This window comes from Schistocerca cancellata, chromosome 9, assembly GCF_023864275.1.
Source record: "Schistocerca cancellata isolate TAMUIC-IGC-003103 chromosome 9, iqSchCanc2.1, whole genome shotgun sequence".
NCBI lineage: Eukaryota > Metazoa > Arthropoda > Insecta > Orthoptera > Acrididae > Schistocerca > Schistocerca cancellata.
The window spans coordinates 441,498,148-441,516,604 of NC_064634.1; the positions used below are offsets into that span (position 1 = coordinate 441,498,148).

General features: G+C 39.7%; 1 protein-coding gene across 1 annotated transcript in view; it reads right to left on the minus strand.

The window, feature by feature from the left end:
• LOC126100464 (fatty acid synthase-like) overlaps positions 1-18,457 on the minus strand; it is a 443,119-nt gene that overhangs the window by 241,827 nt on the left and 182,835 nt on the right. The window contains exon 16 of the mRNA XM_049911071.1: positions 15,640-15,748. Coding sequence (XP_049767028.1) covers positions 15,640-15,748 — 109 coding nt within the window. The remainder of the gene's footprint in view (positions 1-15,639; positions 15,749-18,457) is intronic.

Consider the following 18,457-nt stretch of genomic DNA (forward strand, 5'->3'; position numbering starts at 1 on the left):
CATAGCCATTGCTGGCAGATGATAACAATAAGAATTTATTACTCTCTTATATCTTCTCACTTCTTAGTAGTTTGCCATCTTCTGCAGAGACTGTATTGTTGCAATCTTCTCTAACAGAGGTAGGATTCTTCTGACCGCACAGTATATCCAAGAAAAGTGACATGGTTCTTGTGCATGACCCACTTATTTTCATCTAATACCACTCTATGGTCAAAGAGTCATCTGTGAACTTGACACAGATGCTGTTGATGTGGCAATAACACCAAAATGTCATCAACAGAATCAAAACAAAGTGCCAATCCCTTTATCACTTTGTCAATAAAATGCTGCATAGTCTGTATTGCATTCTTAAGGCCAAAGGCATAAATGAAAACTCGAGTAACCCAAATGGTGTAATCACTGCTGTCTTCCAAATATCTCTTGGAGGTACTAGTATCTGGTACTACACTTCCTTGCAGTCACGAATGCTAAAAAGTTTTACACCAGCCAGAGTACATGTGAAGTTCTGTAGGTTAGGTACTGGGTATCTATCTGGGATGGTCCTAGAGTTTAACACCTGGTAATCCCCAGATGGCCTCCACGATCCATCCTTCTTACACACTAAGTGTCAGAGCAAAGACTATGGGCTACCTAACTGCAGATTACTCCCAACAATATTTCTTTGAATATTGCCTTTGTTTCTGTCAGCCTCTCTGGTGCAATTCTCCATGTTCATCATGACACTAGTCATCCCAGTTTGGTACAGATATAGTATCCTTTGGAGTGGATCTGTTTTGTTGACTCATCTGTTGTTCCTGTTGCCTGGTCAGCCAAAAGTTTCTGGTTTCCCTCTTCATGATGTAGCATCTCAAATACGTTGCCAATTGCCTGGAGCTTCTCATTAGTTTTATGCCCTTTGGCACCTGATATTGTACTACTGTCTGTTGGATTTAAGAAACATTCTCCCTGTAAGCTGACAGGCAATGCGAAACGTGCTAGAAAATCAGTGTCAAATATAGGTCCTGATATATCAGCTATCACAAAAGACCATGTAAACTGTTTGAAGAAACCAACATCAATCTTGCACACTTTGTGTCCATACATGGTAATATAGAGTTATTCACTGCTTTCAAACATGTCTGTACACCTCGTCTGTTGTATGGTGCATGGCTGACAGGAAGTGAGCTGATATCTGACATGGTAGCAACCAAAAACATAGTGCCCGTATGCCTAATAGATTCGTACAATCTCTTCAAAGTGGAAGGAGATGTATGCAATGATGATTATTGTTGTTGACATGAAAACACTGCACTGTTACTGTATATAACATGGCTTTTCGGTAAGAACACAGTGATGCGCATCTAGCAGCATCTCTCCAAAAATGTTTTCGTAGCAAGATACCTTATGTACATCTTCTTGCTAGCTTCGCGTTTCATGTCTCGCCTAAATTCTTGTCTGATTGATGTTAACTTGTTGCCACTGTTGTGTGTGCAGTTGCATTCTTTGGTTCTCTACTGTAGCTTTTAAATCTCTAAACTCATTTGAAATATTTATAGCATGTTCTGATATGACTGTGGCACAGTTACGAACTAGCAATATAATCCCACACTGAGGCAGTTGTCTACAAGATAATTAGTGATCGAATAAGTAGCTGGCTGTGATCTGATGCAACTGCACTGCTTAATGCTTCACATGCGTCATTACTGTCTCTTTAACAAATGTCCTTGGTAACAGAGAGTTATAGTGAAAATTTATTTCATTATTGTTGAATAAAACAGTAGTTTAGCTCATATTATGTAAGTAAATTTTCTACTTTTTTACATAAACCAAGATTAAACTGTGATTTTGGTCATACTTGACTTACCTTGGTAACATAAGGAAACCTATTCTTTTCATGTGTACAAGGTGCGGCGTGCGCCCACTCATGATACAAAAAACGGCATGCCCGCTTGAGGGTTAAACTGTTTGGATTCTCCATCAATGATGAAATGCATTTGGTTTCTGATCAAGTTCTATATCAACAGTTAGATGCTCTCTGTGCTGAACTTTTTTCTCTTAGAATTTCAGGCTCATATTGTGATGAAACAGTCTGCCCCCCCTCTCCTCTCCCATTGCTCCTGTGCTCCCATTTCTTCCAGGCCTGCCTGGTACTGGTAATTGTACAGGATCAAGTAAAAGCAAAATTATATTGTTTTCAATCCCTTGATGTTATTTGACCACTTTCTCCAACTGAATGATCAGCACCTCTGTTAATATCCAAAAAACTTACTGGTGAATTATGCCTCTGCGGTGAGTCTGAGAAAATTATCAGTGCACAGTCAATCATGAATGGGGAAACAGAATGACTAGTATGAACATTTAAGACTCAGATGAAAAAATGCAATTCAGATGTGTCACCGGAAGTAACTCTTGACCAGTTCCTCAGTTATTTTTTAAAGATTGACTTGACAGAGGACTATCTACAGCTGCTGCTTGATGAAGAATCTAAAATTCTTCTAGTTATCAACACACCATTTGGGCTTCATCAATAACAGAGTTTTGCTTTCCACGTGGAAAGTGCAGCAGCTATTTTTCAATGCTTTGTAGAGCAACTTATTGTATCAGTTCTGGGGCTGCATCAGCTATTTAGATGACATAGTAGTAGGGGTCTATGTGGTGTTTTTTCAGAGGAACATTTGCAGCACCTCTGTGCTCTATTTTCTGTTTTACAGTCTGCAGCGTTAGAATGAAATTTGGGCTAGACACAGCTTTTTCAACAACCAATTATTTATTTGGTTTTTGAAGTGTCACATGCTGGCATTAAACAATTGTGCAAGTGTATTGATGCTATTGCCACATTGCCACACCCCACATCCATCAAGAAATTATACGCGTTTTTAAGCATTGAATACTATCACAATTTCATACCAAATGCTTCTACTGTGGCATTATTATGTAAAGATGTTCCTTTCCACTGATCCCCAGCTTGTGGCCAGGCATTCAAATAGCTTAACTTTAAGCTGCAGTCGGCTCCTCATTTGGTCATTTTTCAGCTGGGCCAGCACCTTGTGTTAGCAGTGGACGTGTCCCAGTTTGGCCTTGGTGCCATTGCTGCTCATAAGTACATGGACAAAACTGAACACCCTGTTGCATATGTCTGTAAATCCTTAAATTCAAATTAAGTGCAATCTATCTTCTCAGATAGAGAAAGAGTCTTTGATGAGCACATACGCTCTAAAAAATTTCATGTTTTGCTATACAGTCTAAGTTCCGCCTAATCACAGACCACAAACCACTGGTGTCTCTTTCTAATCTTTTGGCATCCTTATCAGACAAATCTGTACATTACTTGCAGCAGTGGGCTCTTTTCCTGTCACAATACAATTATGAGATACATTTTTGACCTACAGCACAACATGCAAAGGCTGATGACTTATAGTGTTTGATATTGATCCGGAACCAGAGTTTGGTGTACAGGAATTGCTTCATTTTCATTCAGACATGGAAGCTCAAAATATTGTTCATGGTTTTGCTATTACTAGCACTACAATTGCAGCCACGGTATCTATGGATCCTGTTTTAAGTAACACTGTTTCTTTTGCGCAACACGGCTGGCCAGACAACACTCCACACTGTACTTCTGATCCTTTGTGAAATCATCTTTCTGTTTGGGATGGAGTGTTGCTATTAGCTACAGAGGACACAACGTGACATTATGTGCGTATTGCATTTGGACCATGGGCAGTGGCACATAGAAAAGCATTAGCGTGCAGACATGTTTTCTGGCCAGGCAGTGATGGAAAAATAGCATGAGTTGTTAGAGCTACAGAGGACCAACATGACATTACGTGCGTATTGCATATGGACCATGGGGTGTGACACATAGAAAAGCATTAGCATGCAGACATATTTTCTGGCCAGGCAATGTGTGAAATCATCTTTCTGTTTGGGATGGAGTGTTGCTATTAGCTACAGAGGACACAATGTGACATTATGTGCGTATTGCATATGGACCATGGGCAGTGGCACATAGAAAAGCATTAGCGTGCAGACATGTTTTCTGGCCAGGCAGTGATGGAAAAATAGCATGAGTTGTTAGAGCTACAGAGGACCAACATGACATTATGTGCGTATTGCATATGGACCATGGGGTGTGACACATAGAAAAGCATTAGCATGCAGACATATTTTCTGGCCAGGCAAAGATGGAAAAATAGCATGAGTTGTTAGAGCCAGCCCACAGTGTGCTACTCATCTGTTGACCCCCTGTGCTCCTTTCTCCCAGCAGCCAGATTCATAGCAGCCTTGGAACAAATTCATGTAGATTTTCTAGGATATTTCTTGAATTTCTACTGACTTGTTGTAATTGATGCTTATTCTATATTTCCTTATGTGGTGCAGTGTCTATCTACTTCTGTGGCGGCAAAAATTTCAGCTTTGTCAAAAATTTTAGCAATGGCAGGTCTTCTGTATACCTAGTTACAGACAATGACCCTGAGTTCAAACAATATCTCAGGAATTTGAAGATTTTTGTAGAATAAGTGTGGTTCACCATGTCACTGCTCCTCCTTTCTGAGCACAATCGAATGAGGAAGCAGAATGACAAGTATGAACATTTAAGACTGAGATGAAAAAATGCATTTCGGATGTGTCACCGGAAGTAGCTCTTGACCAATTCTTCAGTTGGTGATTAGAATCTGGCAGAGTTGTGCTATGGTCATCAGCCCCAGACTCTGTAACATCTGCTTTGATTGACCCCACGCCACCTGCTGGCAGACTTCCAGCCTGACACAGCTGTCTGGGCTCATGAGTTTGGCCACCAACCAAAATGGGTGCCAGCTGTCATCGAGAGTAATCTTGGCTGATGCCTCTGCATTTTCCATGTGGCTCTGGGAAGGATGTCATGACACTTCGACCAGCTATGACTACACATGGGCATCTGCACACTGGGTGCATCTCTTCTGCCTCTGCACCCTCCGTCTCCCCAGCCATCTCCAACATTGCAGCCAGTGCTACTGTCTTCACTGCTGTCACTGATGATGTTTTCACCACTGTCTCATCTGCTGTGGGTGCCCCCATCAGTTGTTGGCACTGCCTGTTCTGTCGCCTTTGCTGCAATCTGCTTCCTGGGGTTGGACACAAGTGTGCAAATGGAAGCTGCATCAGCATCACCAGTCCTACCTATTGGTGTCTCACAGAGGGCAAGTGGTGCACATGTCTGCACTCATGCCACGTCTGAACCTACACACTGGTGGCAACTCCTTGCATGACTCAGTAACCTATGTCAACCACAGAAGAAATGGAGATGAGCACAGTGCTCACATCTTCACAAAAGAAGAGAAGTGCTGTAACTACCAATTTTCTGTGTATGTCACTTCAAAGTTCATAAGCAAAGTTCTACATCTACACCTACATCCATGTCTACGTACCACTGTATCAGTTATTAGGGTTTCTTCCCATTCCATTCACGTATGGAGTGTAAGAAGACTGATTGTTTGAATGCCTCTGTCAGTGCAGTAATTATTCTAATCTTATTCTCACAGTACCTACGTCAGTGATGCATATTCCTGGAGACATCATTTAAAGCTGGTTCATGAAACTTTGCTAATAGACTTTCTTGGGATAGTTTATGTCTATCTTGAAGAGTCTTCCAGTTCATATCCTTCAGTATCTCTGTGCCTTTCTCCCATGGATCAAACACACTTATGACCAGAATTCTGAATCAAAACACCTTTTAGCCCTAAATCTCCAAATAGCTTTTTATTGAGCAACCTATTTCAGTGATATATTGTGCCAGCTACAGACCCACTCACCAATGTGTAGGAAGCATCACACCTCTGATCCAATCAAAATAAGGGCCACCATTCAGTCACTGGTTTCCGTAGATTTTGAACGCAGCTATCCCTTTGATCATCGCTTATCAAACATTCGTGCTACACTTCTCTGTATATGTTCAATATCATCTGTTAGTCTTATTTGGTAAGGGTCCCACACACTTGAGCACTTTTCTAGAACTGGTCACATGAGTGATTGTAAGCAATCCCCTTTCTAGAGACCGCCTGCTTAGCTGGGCACCCATGCAGCAGGCCTGGGTTCGATTCCCAGCTGGGTTGGAGATTTTTCTCTGCTTGTGGACTGGGTGTTGTGCTGTCCTTATCATCTTTTCATTCTCATCATCAGCACTCAAGTTGCCCTATGTGGCATCAACTGAAATAAGACTCACACTTGGTGGCCAAACTTCCCCGGATGGGCCTTGGGGCCAGCAATGGCATAAGATCATTTCTTTTTTTTTTCCTTTCTAGAGTGATTGCACTTCCCCAGTATTCTACCAATACACCAAAGTCTACCGCCTGCTTTACCCGTAACTGAGCGTATGCGATTATCCCATTTCACATCCCTACTAAGTGCTACACCCAGGTATTTGTATGAGTTGCCTGATTCCAACAGTGACTCACTGATATTATAGTCACAGGATAACTTTTTGTGAAGTGCACAATTTTACATTTCTGAACATTTCAAGCAAGTTGCCAGTCTTTGGATCACTTTGAAACCTTTTCAAGATCTGGCTGAAAATTTATGCAGCTTCTTTTAGATGGTACTTCATTATAGATAACTTCATCATCTCTAAAAAGTTTGATTTTGCTATTAATATTGTCTCAAGGGTCATTAATATACGACATGAGCAGCAAGGGTCACAGTACAATTCCTTGGGACACACCCAAAGTTACTTCTACATCTGACAATGACTCTCCATCAAAGATAATATGCTGCGTACTCCCTATCAAAACATTCTCAATCCAGTCACAAATATCACTTGATACCCATCTGATCATATTTCTGACAATAAGCGTAGGTGTGGTACTGAGTCAAATGGGTTTGGAAATTAAGAAATACTACATCTACCTGACTACATTGCCCAGACCTTTCGGTATGTCATCTGGCAAAAGTGCAAGATGGATTTCACATGACTGATATATTTGAAATCCATGTTGGTTGGCATTGAGGAGGGCATTCTGTTTGAGATACCTCATTATGTTTGAGTTCAGAATATGTTCTGAGATTCTATAACAAATTGATGTCAAGGGTACTGGACAGCAGTTCTGTGGATCACTTCTGCTACCCTTCTTTAAGAACGGTGTGACTTGCGCTTTTCTCCAAGAACAGGGCACGGTATTTTGTTTGAGGGATCTATGATAGATTATAGTTAGAAGAAGGGCTAACTCAGCCACAGATCCAGTGTAGGGTCTGACAGGGATTCATCAGCCCCTGGAGCCTTACTCAATTTCAATGATTTCAGCTGCTTCTCAACAGCACTGACATTAATATTTATTTCATTCAACTTTTCAGTAGTATGAGGATTAAATTGGAGCAATATTCTGGGGTTTTCCTTTGCAAAGAAACATTTGAAAATTGGGTTAAGCATTTCATCCTTTATTTTGCTACCCCCAATTTCTGTTCCTGTCTGTCACTGGGGCGAAACACTAACTCTGGCCCCACTAACAGCCTTTAGATATGACCAGAATTTCTTTGGGTTTTGTGAAAGATCATTTGACAATATTCTGCTACAGTAGTCACTGAAGGCATCACGCATTGCTCCCTTGACAGCCAAACAAGATTAATTCAGTATCACTCTATCCATAGCCCCACGCTTTGTTTTGCCATCTATATTGTATTTTGTTGACAAAAAACTTGTTTATTCTCAATAAAGATCAGGTGCTGACAAAAAGCAGTGAGTTTGGTTTTCAAATACTTAGATTTATTTCTGAATCTGGAGACACTGTTTACAAAAGAAGTTGTGGCAATACTTTGACATTCTTTGCCATGTTAGTTTAGCACGATCGTATCGCTGATGTATTAGAGCATAATCTTTGTCACTGTCCACCCCCGGTAGCTGAGTGGTCAGTGCGACAGAATGTCAATCCTAAGGACCTGGGTTCGTTTCCTGGCTGCGTCAGAAATTTTCTCTGCTCAGGGACTGGGTGTTGTGTTGTCCTAATCATCATCAATTCATCCCCATTGATGCACAATTTGCCGAAGTGGCATCAGATTGAAAGACCTGCAACCGGTGAATGGTCTACCCGACGAGAGGCCTTAGTCATATGACATTATTATCTTTGTCACTGTTGGCATAGTGACTTAGAGTTGTTAATGTTTATCATTGTGTTTTTGAGTGTGAAAGTAATGAAAATTATTCTGAACAACTGTGTATTATTCTATAGTTCGTGGATACTAGAGATTCACCACAAAGTCACTGGACCAAGGAGCTTCTAAAAACACCTAAGAGTAAAAGTGCGAGTGTTGTGACTCAAAATAAAAAACAGAGATGAATAAAACATTATGCTCATATATAATGTTCATTAATAATTTAACACAAAACTTCTTTTTAAATACATTAATAAAAAGAATTTACTTTCACATTTTCCCTTGTTAAATATAAATCAACTAACAGGCAAACTCACAAAATAAAACAAAACTGAGTTTTACAACAGTCCTATTTGATTACACAAATCTTCATATGTGCCTTTGGTAGAGCTTTGGTCATGATGTCTGCTACCTGCTCTTCAGATGGGATTTGATGAACTCTAATTCTTCCTTCATAAAGTTTTTCATGAATAAAGAAGTGCTTGATGGCTGTATGTTTGGTTCAATGATGAAATACTAGATTCTCTGCCAACTTCATTACTGCTGAATTGTCAATTCAGAGAACTGGAATTTCTGATAGCCTTGTTGTTTTTCCGAATAGACGAGTTAACCAAATAATCTCCTTGACAGCTTCATTTGTAGAAACTAGTTCAGCTTCAGTTGTAAATGTTGCTACCATGGTTTGTTGCTGACTTAGCCATGATATCGCCCCTCCAGCATAGTTGATGACTACTCCAGATGTTGATCTGCCTGTTTTTGAGCAGCCTCCATAATCTATATCACTGTAGCATTCCAGAGTTGTGCTCTTTCCTCATGATTTGTATGTGATTCCATATTCAGTCATTGCTCATACATAATGAAAAACCCTTTTTACTCTTAATGTCTTCTTTGGTGGGATTCCCAAGAGATCTTCACAGAACACTTATACTGAAGGCTAGGTCTGGTCTTGTGCTAAGCATCAGATACATTAATGCTCCAACTGCTTCTGTATATGGAAAAGACTGTTCTACCATGTCATCTTTCCCTGACTGTGAAACATCTGTAACTTTCAACATTGGAGCAGAAACTGCTGCAAACTCTGAAAAGTTGAAATGTTTTAAAATTTGTTGTGCATAAGCCTTCTGGTGAAGCTTGATACAGCCATCCTTGCCACGTTCAATGTCAAGACCTAAATAATAGTTTGCAGGTGCAGCAGTGATCTTGAACTCCTTTTGCAATTGTTGAAAGAAAATGCTCAAATCATTTGAATCAATGGCAGCTGGGAACTTCTTTGCCATTTTGATTTTGAATGTATAAGCATGGATCTACTTGGCTTACTCTGAAATCTATACCAACCAAAAATTCTCTGAATCACTTGTTCCAGCATCTTGGTGCTTGTTTTAAACCATACAGGCTTTTCTTCAACCTGAAATCTCTGTTGGTACCATCTTCATAACCTATTGGTTGTGCCATATAAATGGTTTCCTCAAGTTTTCCATACAGGAAGGCTGTTGACACATCAAACTGTCCAAGATACATTCTTTTAGTTGCAGCAACACTCAGAATAGACTGATTGTTGTCATTTTTGCAACTGGACTAAAAGTTTGACTGTAATCTACACCTTCTCATTGGCTGAAACCCTTGGTAACCAGTCAAGCCTTAAATTTTTTGATCTTCATTTGTTTTCAGTCAAAACACCCACTTACATGGTATTGCCTTGGCACCCTTCGTTAAGTATTCAAGCTCCCAGGTTCATTTTCGATCAGGGATTCCATTTCTCTGTCCATTGCTCCTTTCTATTTGATGCTGTCTTCATGTCTAAGAGCATCCTCAGTTGTGACAAAGAAATCTTCTGTTATCATTGCATAATCATTGAGATATTTTGGTCTCTTTAATGATGAACGATCTCTTAACTTCATTCCTATTTCCTCTTTGCAAATTTGCAGAATGTCATCATCAGATTCTGTGTCTGCACTAGTTTCATACTCCAAACTATCTTAACTATCTTCTGAGTGTGTATTTTCCTCACTCTCTGGTTGATTTTTAATATAATCTGGACTTGCAATGGGCTTTTCAACATCTTGAAATGGTAGTCTAACTTGTTCAGTACAGCATCCCAGTTTTTCTTCAAATTGCACATCTCTGGACAGTACAACTGAATTACTTTCTTTTATCCAAATCCTGAAGTGTTAATCACCATCATAATCAATGAGATGTCCTTTCACAGCTTTCTTGTCCATTTTCCTTTGTTTTTCACTTGGAATGTGGGCATAACATGTTGAGCCAATAATCCTAAGATGTTTAGTTCCAGGCTTTTCCCATTTCCACAACTCATAGGGACTGACACCTTCTACAGATGATTTCCCTGTCCTATTCAAGATGCAAATTGCTGTGGTAACCAGTTCAGCCCATATCCATTCTGGCTAAGTAACATCAGGATTTGAATACTTAAGTGTCCTGGCCATCTCAACAACTGTCCTACTATCCCGCTCACAAATACCGTTTTGCTCAGGAGTATAGGGAGCAGTCAATTGCTGTGTTATACCATTTGAACTTAAGATGGATCTAACCTCTTTGTTACTCCTTGCCATTGTCACTCAGCAGCTCTGTAACAGAGTACCCCAATGCCTTTATACGTGAGAGAAAATCTTTGTGAATTTTACTCAACTCTGATTTTTCTGCGGCAAAATAACCATAGCGAAACATGGTGTAAAAATCTTTGAAAAAAACAAGGTAACATTTCTTCTGGAATGACTCATAAAAAGGTAGACAATGTGCTTTCCCAAATTTGCATGGTTCACAAATCTCTGCCCCTCCTTCTTAACATCAATGTTAAATTCCTTTCTGAATTTTGTTTTAACATGATGCTTGTCTTGATGACCCCATCTCTCATGATACAGTAGAAGTACATCAAATCTATCTTCCACTGAAAGATTCACAGTTGTACCCTTCTCTGGCACTAAGGGCTTAATTTCTGCTTTGTATAAAGTGCCACCAACTTTACAATTTCCACACAGTCTCACTCTACCACCAACTGTCAAAGAGCAATACTATTTTTGTTACAATCTGCTAAAACAGAAATAAGGTTTTTGGAAACTTTTTGGTACATATCAGACATCAGTCTGGGACAGCTCTTCACATCTGCTGCCAACTGTTGACAGAATCTATATTGATCCTCTTCCTGTTTCTTCTAGAGACTCCTGTCCAGTGGCCTTTATACAGCAGGGATTGTCGAATGCTTCAAAGCTGACAAAGTAATCAGGACTATTTGTCATATACTTTGTTGTACCATTGTCAATCCACCAATTGTATACTTCCACTTATAATGAACAAGCCTCACCACAAATAGTAAACAATGCTACATTCATTAGTACAGTATTGTTCATGTTTTTCTGCACAGTTGTATTTTTAGGTGGTCTTCCATCAGCAATCCACTTCTTACAATATTTGATCCAGTGGACCAGTTCTTTGCAACAGTTACATTTTCCTTTAACTTTGAATTTGTTAGTTTTTATTTTGTTTTGTACACCTGATTTGACTACTAATACCTATTGTTCGATTTTGTCACTACTCTTTGTGAAATTTCTCTCAAACATGCACAATTGTTTCTTTAAGTCATCAAACATTTTCTTATTATCTTTCATTGATAACATCCAACTCGATTTAAAGGAATCAAAGAGAACTGTATCTGTCACTTTTTGCACCTTTTTTACACACGTAACTGGGACCCATAACCTACTGTATTTTGTTGAGAGAAAAAACTTGTTTATTCTCAATAAATATCAGGTGCTGACAAAAAGCGGTGAGTTTGGTTTTCAAATACTTAGATTTATTTCTGAATCTGAAGGCATTGTTAACATAAGAAGTCACTTGACCTAGAAGCTTCTAAAAACACCTAAGAATAAAAGTGTGAGTGCTGTGACTCAAAATAAAAAACAGAGATAAACAAAACATTATGCCTGTATAAGATGTTGATTAATAATTTAACACAAAACTTCTTTTTAAATACGTTAATAAAAAGAATTTACTTTAACAATCCATTATGAAGTAATCTCTATTTCTTTAGAAGTTTCTCTGCAATGAGTGTATCCCATGGAAGTACACTCCCATTATAAACTATTCTCTGTGTAAATATCTACCCAGTGCACAGTCAACTATCCTTTTAAACTTGAGCCATATTTCCTCTACATACTCCTGCCATGTACTGAAAGTTCCGAGTTCCTCACTGAGATGTGATACTACCAATTTTTATCTAGTTTACTGAACATATATATTGTTCGGCTTGTTTTAGTTGTCCTTTGTAATGATTTAACCATTGTTCCCACAACTACATCTTGGTCACTGATACCAGTTTCAATGTGAACATCCTCAAAGAGGTCAGGTCTCTTTGTAGCCATTAGGTCCAATATATTTCCATCGTTAGTAAGACTCTTAACTATCTATTTTAGTTAGTTTTCTGAGAAGGCAATTTGTAATGTTTCACAGGATGTCTTATCACACCCATCACTATCAAAAATGTAATATTCCCAACTGATTGATGGATGACCAATGATTATACATTGAAGAGCCAAAGTAGCTGGTACACCTGCTTAATATTGTGTAGGGCCCTGCAAGCATGTAAAAGTGCCACAACATGACATGGCATGGACTCAACTAATGCCTGAAGTAGTTCTGAAGGGAATTGACGCCATGAATCCTGCAAGGCTGTCCATAAATCTGTAAGAGTATGAGGGGGTGGAGATCTCTTCTGAAAAGTACATTGCAAGGCATCCCAGATATGCTGCATAATGTTCGTGTCTAGGAGTTTGGTGGCCATCGGAAGTGTTTAAACTTAGAAGATTGTTCCTGGAGCCACTTCGTAGCAATTCTGGACATGTGTGTGTGTGTGTGTGTGTGTGTGTGTGTGTGTGTGTGTGTGTGTGTGTGTGGGAGGGGGGGGGGGTGCATTGTCCTACTAGAATTGCCCCAGTTCATCAGAATGCACAATGGACATGAATGGATGCAGGTGATCACACAGGATGCTTACGTATGTGTCACCTGTTAGAGTCATGCCTAGATGTATCAGGCGTCCCATATTACTTCAACTGCAAATGCCCCACACCATTACAGAGCCGCCACCTACTTGAACAGTCCCCTGCTGACATGCAGGGTCCATGGATTCATGTGGTTGTTTCCATAACCATACACATCCATCTGGTTCCACATTTTGAAACCAGATTTGTTCGACCAGGCAATATGTTTCCACTCATAAACTGTCCAATGTCGATGTTGACGAGCCCAGGTGAGGCTTTAAGCTTTGTGTTGTGCCATCATCAAGGGTAGATGAGAGGGTCTTCAGCTCTGAAAGCCCATATCAATGACGTTTTGTTGAATGATTCACAAGCTACCACTTGTTGATGGTGCAGCACTGAAATCTGCAGCACTCTGTGGAAGGGCTGCACTTCTATCACACTGAATGATTCTCTTCAGTTGTTGTTGGTTCCATTCTTGCATGATCTATTTCCAACTGCTGTGATGTCAGAGATTTGATGTTTTAGCGATTCCTGATATTCACAGTCATCCCCACTTCATCACTACTTCGGAGATGCTGTGTCCCACTGCTCATGCAGCAACTATAACAGCACATTCAAACTCACTTAAATCTTAATAACCTGTCATTGTAGCAGCAGTAACCAATCTAACAGCTGGGACAGACATTTGTTGCCTTATATAGGTGTTGCTGACCACAGCACCATATTCTGCCTGTTTTCATATCTCTGTATTTGAATACGCATGCCTATACCAGTTTCTTTGATGCTTCAGTGTAGTACGATTGGGGAACTTATGTACAAGTGAACTGAGACTTTCTCAAAAGTTTTCAGTTACATCAGAAGAGGTGTCTGATGGGTGACAAAATGATCCAGTTATCATTTTATGCACACCCCTGATACTGTGTCTTGCCCAGACAATCTCACATGTAGCTTCAGTTCCTATATCAGTGGATTTTACTTTCTTGTCTACTGCAACAAATACACTATCTCAATTTCCCATTTGCCTATCTTTTCAATATACTCTTAAATTTCCCCCAATAATCTCATTGGTATCAATTTCAGATTTGAACCAGTTTTCTGCACCTAGTCTTATGTGAATTTCACTGTTTTTCAGGAGTACGGCAAATTTTTTGGCAATTAACCATTAGGATTTTAATACTTTCACCAGTGGGGGACACTTCTTTTGCTCCCCACACACATTCAGCTACCTGAGTAACAGCCTCTGATGTGTAGTGCACATCTGACCTTTTTACGGGGACCCTACAGTTCTCACCCTATGGTGCAAGTCCAGGAAGTCACAGCGTAGCTTGTCATAGAACCTTTGAAGTTTCTGCTTCAGTCCTTCCAGTCAACTCAGAATCAAAGGACCACAATCAGTTCTAGGGACAATGCTGAAAATTGTGAACTTTGTTGAAACTCCATGTACAAGGCTGGTCTTTTGAACCTTCTCTGCCAGGTGCTGGAAGACCCATGTATGACCTCGGAGCCCAGACGACAGACATCATTTGTTCCAACATGTGCCAAAATCTGCATTTCATTGCACCCTGTTCCCTCAATGGCTGCTGGAATAGCCTCTTTGACATGTGGAATGAGGGCCCCAGGAATACACACTAAGCACACCTGGTGTCCTGTCCCTTGCAGCCATTTCCCTAAGGGTTACCATCATTTGCCATACCTTTGAACTGCCGACAATTGATAGACACCTACTCTTTTGCGTTTGCCTCCTTTTGATACCAAATAAAACATGTTTCCCTAAAACAGGTGATGTGAGTCTCACTTTCTCTGTTACAGTTTCAGTGAAATGCAGACCCTGAATCTTTTTAGTTAGGGGGATTGGTCCAACACCCTTTATCTCCCTGCTCCCCATCCACCTTGTAAACAATGCCTAAATCTACCACTGACATACCACTTGCAGTCAAGTGGACAAGAAATGATGGATCCTGTACTTTCTTCAGAGGAGACAGAATGCACAGGAGAGGATAGTATCTGAGGTACCTCTGGTACCAGTATCACAGGTACATTACTGCCAGGAGATCTTCCAACACACTGTTTCACAACAGCTGCCAGTCATTTGACAGTAGTCAGGGTGATTTCCAGCTGCTTATAAATGTCAACTAAATCATCCCGTCATCAAGGAAACTATTCACAGTGGGGCTATATTTTGGCTGGTGCAATGTATTACATTTTGTGGCTGATTTGGTCACTATAGGACACCTGGCCTGCTATTATGACACCAGTTGCACATGCAGCTTGCTGGCTGCACTGCTTTTTGGAGCTAATGTTTATTAGGTTGCAGTGCAAGGTTCCACTAGCCACTTGTATATTACCAATTGTATTGTACTTTGTCTTCCATGTGTGTGTGTGTGTGTGTGTGTGTGTGTGTGTGTGTGTGTGTGTGTGTGTACTGTTTCAGCTATACATCACAGAATTCTTGGTTTAGAACAATTACCAAAATTCATTTATTTGCAACAACTGAGTTTATGTGCAAATAATCCACTTTGAGACTGATTAGTAATGCAACACTACTTACCATTTTTGGGTACATTTGTGGCTCTATGGAATCGCACATCTTCAAAAACAACTGCATTTCTTGACATGTCAATATTCTTACGCCTACAGTATGCCTGAAGAACCATTATCTGAAAACAAGACAGAACAGTTAAGAATCATTCACTATGTGGTAAAGCTTGTATGTCAGTGCACATGCACATTTGTGTGTGTGTGTGTGTGTGTGTGTGTGTGTGTGTGTGTTTCAAAGAAAATAAACCTGGAATAGATAAGGGATTTAGAACTTTCTTTTGGGTACACAACCAAAAAAACCTAAAATTAGCTATCATAGATCATAGAAGAAGAAAATTTACAAAAAAATGGAACTGTGTACATTAACATTTAATACATATTAAATAAAGAAAAATGAGGACAGGCAATCACTCACCAATACTTTATTAGTATGAGGTATGCAGACACACTTAACAGAATGGATATTTAACTAGCTTTCAAGTTACTGCTCACATCCTAGTGGATGTACATGCACTCTGACAGCCACATCAACACTAAAATTCAGTCTCACATGGCCATAAGAACATTGACTGATTTCATAATTACAGCAGTGGATGGCTGTGGCTGGATGCCTGTGCATTTCTGTATGAGTGTGTGTATTAACACTAGAATGAGACTGGTAGCTTGAAAACTGATCAAATATTTATACTGTTATGTGCATCTATGCCTCACGTCTGCTTGTGCCTATATATGTGTGGATGGATATGTGTGTGTGTGTGAGTGTATACCCGTCCTTTTTTCCCCCTAAGGTAAGTCATTCCGCTCCCGGGATTGGAATGACTCCTTACCCTCTCCCTTAAAACCCAAATCCTTTCATCTTTCCCTCTCCTTCCCTCTTTCCTGAGTAGGCAACCATTGGTTGTGAAAGCTAGAATTTTGTGTGTATGTTTGTGTTTGTTTGTGTGTCTATCGACGTGCCAGCGCTTTCGTTTGGTAAGTCAAATCATGTTTGTTTTTAGATATATTTTTTCACACATTAGTCAGTTATAGGTAAGGGTTGCCTTTTCTTATTTATGTTTGTTATTTATATAATTGTAGGTATAAATGAATCGTTTGCATGCAGAATTCAAAGAAATGTTTAGAATAGATAAAGAAGTAATGTCTGCTTGTGTCTGTGTATGTGCGGATGGATATGTGTGTGTGTGCACGAGTGTATACCTGTCCTTTTTTCCCCCTAAGGTAAGTCTTTCCGCTCCCGGGATTGGAATGACTCCTTACCCTCTCCCTTAAAACCCACATCCTTTCGTCTTTCCCTCTCCTTCCCTCTTTCCTGGCGAAGCAACCATTTGTTGCGAAAGCTTGAATTTTGTGTGTATGTTTGTGTTTGTTTGTGTGTCTATCGACCTGCCAGCGCTTTTGTTTGGTAAGTCTCATCATCTTTGTTTTTAGATATAAAGAAGTAATATATATCACTGACACTGGATAGTGAACATGCAGCAGTGTTAAGATCTGAATGTTAAATGAAGATGATGAAGCAAAAGTGGAGTGATTAGAAACGTAGCAAACAAAGAAAGAAAGAGTAGATTTAATAACTATATAAACTAAACTCCATCCAATAGGCCTTCAAGACCCAATGGTACTGACCAATAGCTATGTCTTTTTTAGCTTTTGGGCATCACTGGATGTGGATATGGAGGAGCATGTGATCAGCATACCTCTTTCCTGGCCATTGTCTGTTTACAAGACTGGAGATCTTCTGAGTCAAGTAGCTCCTCAATTTGCCTCACAAGGGCTGAGTGTACCCCACTTGCCAACAGCACTTGCCAGTTCTGAATCATCACCCATCCATGTAATAGCCAAGCCCAACAACACTTAACTTCACTGATCTCATGGGAACTGGTGTTACCACAGTGGCAAGGCTGTTGGCTTCACATAATGTTTGAAAATGAAACATTTGCTTATAAAAAAACAGGAAAAAAGAAAGAAACCCTGAAGATTATTTTGCAAAACTGAAAATCAAAAATCACTATTGCACATCATGCCCTGAGAATAGTATTTTAAAATAACAACTGTACCTCTGGAAAAGTTAGTTAATGATACCTGGGTGTTTCATTTGTTAAATAATCATTTTATATAGTTGATTATCGCTTTGAGTGAGCTTAATGATCATAATACTAATTTTAATTCAATTTGGACCAACAGCCTGGTGCAAGTCTTTCAGTTGGATGCCACTTTGGCAGTTTGTGGACTGCAACATACCCTTTAATCATACTGGGAAAGGGTGACCTTCAGCTTGGTGTGGAATTCAAACCATGCATTGTTCCTCATCGCTGTTTACATCATTGAAAGATGAAAGCTACGTTAAAGGCAAACTGAAATATTCTGTGGCCCCATCTTTCAGTTTCTTGGCATGCATTTTACCACTGACCACCAGGGCCAAGAGTATTCATGATGAACAAGGAAATATCAATCAAAATTATGGAGATAATAGAAAGTAAAAATCAAAAAATTCGAAATATGTATTGTACATGGAGAACGAAAGTTGTGTAAGTACAACTACTTAACATGTATGACAAATATGTTGACTTTCATCTTTACTTTCATTTTCAGAGGTTAAAAGTCATTGCAGGAGTGATATTACAAACAGATATACAGGAGAACTTCTGCAAAGTTTGGAAGGTAGGAAATAGGGACTAACAAAAATGAAACTGAGAGCAGGTCATGAATCATGCTTGGATAGCTCAGTCAGAAAAGCAACTGCCTATCAAAGGCATAGGTGTCAGGTTCGAGTTCTAGTCAGCACGCAATTTTAATTTACCCAGCCAGCACGCAATTGTAATTTACCATGT